This window comes from Triticum urartu, chromosome 7A, assembly GCF_056163025.1.
Source record: "Triticum urartu cultivar PI428250 chromosome 7A, HENAU_Tu73, whole genome shotgun sequence".
NCBI classification, from domain to species: Eukaryota; Viridiplantae; Streptophyta; class Magnoliopsida; order Poales; family Poaceae; genus Triticum; species Triticum urartu.
The window spans coordinates 33,014,675-33,017,895 of NC_141879.1; the positions used below are offsets into that span (position 1 = coordinate 33,014,675).

The 3,221-nt window shown below is 49.3% G+C and overlaps 1 protein-coding gene across 1 annotated transcript; it reads left to right on the plus strand.

Moving 5' to 3' along the window:
- The first annotated feature begins 626 nt into the window (after positions 1-626).
- LOC125518202 (chaperone protein ClpB1-like) lies at positions 627-2,929 on the plus strand. The gene is made up of 7 exons (XM_087531655.1): positions 627-1,383; positions 1,475-1,551; positions 1,590-1,622; positions 1,702-2,039; positions 2,123-2,390; positions 2,480-2,677; positions 2,774-2,929. The coding sequence occupies exons 1-7, from the start codon at positions 627-629 to the stop codon at positions 2,927-2,929; spliced, it is 1,827 nt and encodes a 608-aa protein (XP_087387781.1).
- The last annotated feature ends 292 nt before the right edge of the window (positions 2,930-3,221 follow it).

A 3,221-nucleotide genomic window follows, 5' to 3' on the forward strand; every position in this document is an offset into this window, starting at 1 on the left:
GGGAGGAGGAAAGGACCCCACCGCCTCCGAGCCGCATGGGTTTTGCCCGGCGACTCCTGCCGGCAGCAGCGAGGGGTTGGGCGATGACCGGGTGTGGCTCTGGCGGCGGCTAGGGTTCGCTCCTGGCCACCTGCGGGAGCGACCGAGGAGTGAGTCATTCTGTGAATTCTCATGTGGTTTTCCTCAATACGTGATCTTGAAACTCGGAGTCTCGATGCCCACTCAAACCCCCTCGTTGCTCTGCTTGTGCTACTTGGGAAACCTAGTGCGTCGCCGGTAGGCTCCCCTGCAGCACCTCCTTGCGTGTGCTTTTGCTATAAAAGGAAAATCCCATTGGGGCGTAGCAGCAAGGCAAGACTTCCTTGCACATGTATGCTTCATATAAAAATTTCCTTTCAAGATGTTATATTAGGAACAATCACCATGAGGTGTGTCCAAGTAGGACAGTGCTTAGTGGTAGTTTACCAGGTGCGCCAGCTCTGTATAAATATACGTGTACCCCCGTCCCCATGAGAAACAAAGCAAGAAATCGATCAAAGCCAGGCCAGCTCAAACCAGGTCGCTCTTGTTCGAATACGTAGCTTATCGATCCAAAGCGATGACAAACATGGCCGTAATAAAAAGGGATGGTGGATCTGGCCACAATCGGCGTGTCTGCCCTTACTACTGTTGGTTTGTCCTGGACAGCATGGAAGCTGTACGAGAGAGAGATGAAGCCCTCCTCCTCGAGGACGGGCACCCTCAAGACCTTGGCCGCCGGCGCGTCTGATCCTGTCATCGGCCGCGACAACGAGATTGACCGCACCATCTGCATCCTCTGCCGCCGGACCAAGAACTGCGCAGCGCTCGTCGGACCGGCCGGTGTCGGCAAGACGGCCATCGTCGAAGGCCTGGCCCAGCGCATCGCTGCTGGGACGGTTCCCGACGCGCTCGCCGGGGCCCGCATGGTGGAGCTCGATGTCGGGGCGATGGTCGCAGGGACCCAGTGGCGCGGCATGTTCGAGAAGCGCTTGAAGAATGCCATCAAGCAGGCGGAGGATGCGGCCGGAAAGCTGATCCTCTTCATAGACGAGATGCACATGCTTGTTGGTGCTGGTGACGAGGGCCGCACTGTGGACGCTGCCAACATCCTCAAGCCGGCGTTGGCCCGTGGTCGCATCCGTTGCATAGGTGCTACCACATCGAAAGAGGACCGAAAATACATAGAAAGGGATGCGGCACTGGAGCGACGGTTCCAAAGGGTTGACGTCGATGAGCCAAGCGTGCAGGCGACCGTTGCCATCCTGCAGGGGCTGAAGCAGCGGTACCAAGACCACCATGGCCTGATAATCCAGGACGACGCTCTTGTTGCTGCTGCCCAGCTCGCTGGCCGTTATATTAAAGGTATGTTCGTCATGTGATTCGGAACAATTTCGATTTACTTTGCTATAGGTTTGTGCATATTGAAGAGAATGCGGATTTTTATTGTTGTTAGGCCGCCAGTTTCCTGATAAAGCAATTGACCTGATGGACGAGGCATGCACTGCTGTGAAGTTGCATCAACCAAAAAAGGTGAAAATAAGAAAACTAGCACTATAAATGCGGTCGAGGAGATAACCGTTGGTCCATGTCATATTGCACAGGTAAATTAGCATTCTTTGCAAATTGTATGCATATGATTATGTTTCATTGTGATGGGTCATGTTCTATTATCATATGAAGGTTGTGGGCCGATGGACTAAATGTCCGATCAATACACTTGGCCGAGAGGAGGAGAATTTCAGCCACATAGTAGACAAATTGCATGAGAGAGTTGTTGGACAATATGAAGCAGTTAATTTGGTTGCGCAAGAAGTTCTACGTTCTAGGGTCGGCTTTGACCAATCTGGCCAACCAATTGGCTCGTTCCTCTTTTTGGGCCCGATTGGTGTTGGAAAGACAGAGCTTGCAAAAGCACTCGCCGAGAAGCTTTTTGACAACGAGAAGACGTTAGTCCGCTTTGACATGTCAGAATATGCTGATAGTGGATCTGTGTCGCGTCTGGTTGGAGGACCTGGAAGGTTTAACTTGTACACTCTTTGCACTTGTATTTCTTTCCCAAACTTCCTTCTCGTGCCTCACTTTTCCATTTGACTTTCTGAAGCTACGAGGAAGATGGACAACTTACCGAGAAAGTCAGGAGCCAACCATATAGTGTCGTTCTTTTTGACGAGGTGGATAAGGCACATCCCTCAATTTTCAAGGTTCTCATTCAACTCCTCGATGATGGCACGTTGATTGATGGAAAGGGTCGGAACGTATATTTCAAGGACACTATCATAATCATGAGCTCTAATCTTGGAGCAGAGAACCTGTCAGCTGGAACGGCTGGAGAAAACATAACAACTGCACGGGATCTTCTCATGAAACAGGTATGTGTATCCCAAACTGTCCCTTGTAAAGTACCAGTGGGCACCCTGCAGACCAACATATTTACCAGTGGGATCTTCTCATGAAACAGGTTGAGAAACGCTTTAAGCCTGAATTTATCAACAAACTGAGTGAGACTGTCATATTTGAGCCGCTTTCTCATGACGAACTGAGGGAGATCGTGAAAATCCAGATGAAGAGTGTCGTTGCTATGGCAGCTAAGAAAGGCATCTCTCTGTTTGCAACAGATGCCGCCTTGGACGTCATTTGGTCAGAATCTCACGATACGGTAAGTACATGTTATTTTTACCAAACCAAATCATACAAATTTGCTTAGTCGTTTGTATGTCCCGCTTACGATGCATGCATGGACTATGTATTGCAGGTGTATGGCGCAAGGCCTATTAAGAGGTGGATGAAGAAGAATGTGACGAGAGTTCTTGTGGACATGCTGGTCAATGGAGAAGCGTGTCAAGGCTCAGTCATCAGCGTCAATGCCACGGACGACAAGAAGGGGCTGAAGTACCAAATACTGAAGTAGCAGTAGGTGGCAGACTGAGGACAGATAGAGCTTGCCGTTTGCATAGGCAACAGACCGAATTAATATGTGTGTTTTTAGTGATTTACCAAGCCTTTGTTTTAAGTGCTATTCATTACCTGTAGCAAAATGATATGTACAATTTACGGGTTTGTCGGTAACTACCGTTTTCTCTTGCTTGATGGGGTTTATTACTTCCGTGATCGAGGAAAACCTCTGAGTGACTGCTAGTGACTTAAAATCTTTTATGAAAACTAAGCTTCGGCTGAGCTGACTATGATTTTCGTCTACTACG

What these genes read in the sequence shown, in the direction of transcription:
- LOC125518202 (XM_087531655.1), top strand. Translation starts at nt 627, where the DNA reads ATGGTGGATCTGGCCACAATCGGCGTGTCTGCCCTTACTACTGTTGGT. An exon ending in GTCCATGTCATATTGCACAG is followed by an intron (nt 1,623 to 1,701) that starts GTAAATTAGCAT and finishes TATCATATGAAG; the next exon opens with GTTGTGGGCCGATGGACTAA. An exon ending in GGTCAGAATCTCACGATACG is followed by an intron (nt 2,678 to 2,773) that starts GTAAGTACATGT and finishes TATGTATTGCAG; the next exon opens with GTGTATGGCGCAAGGCCTAT.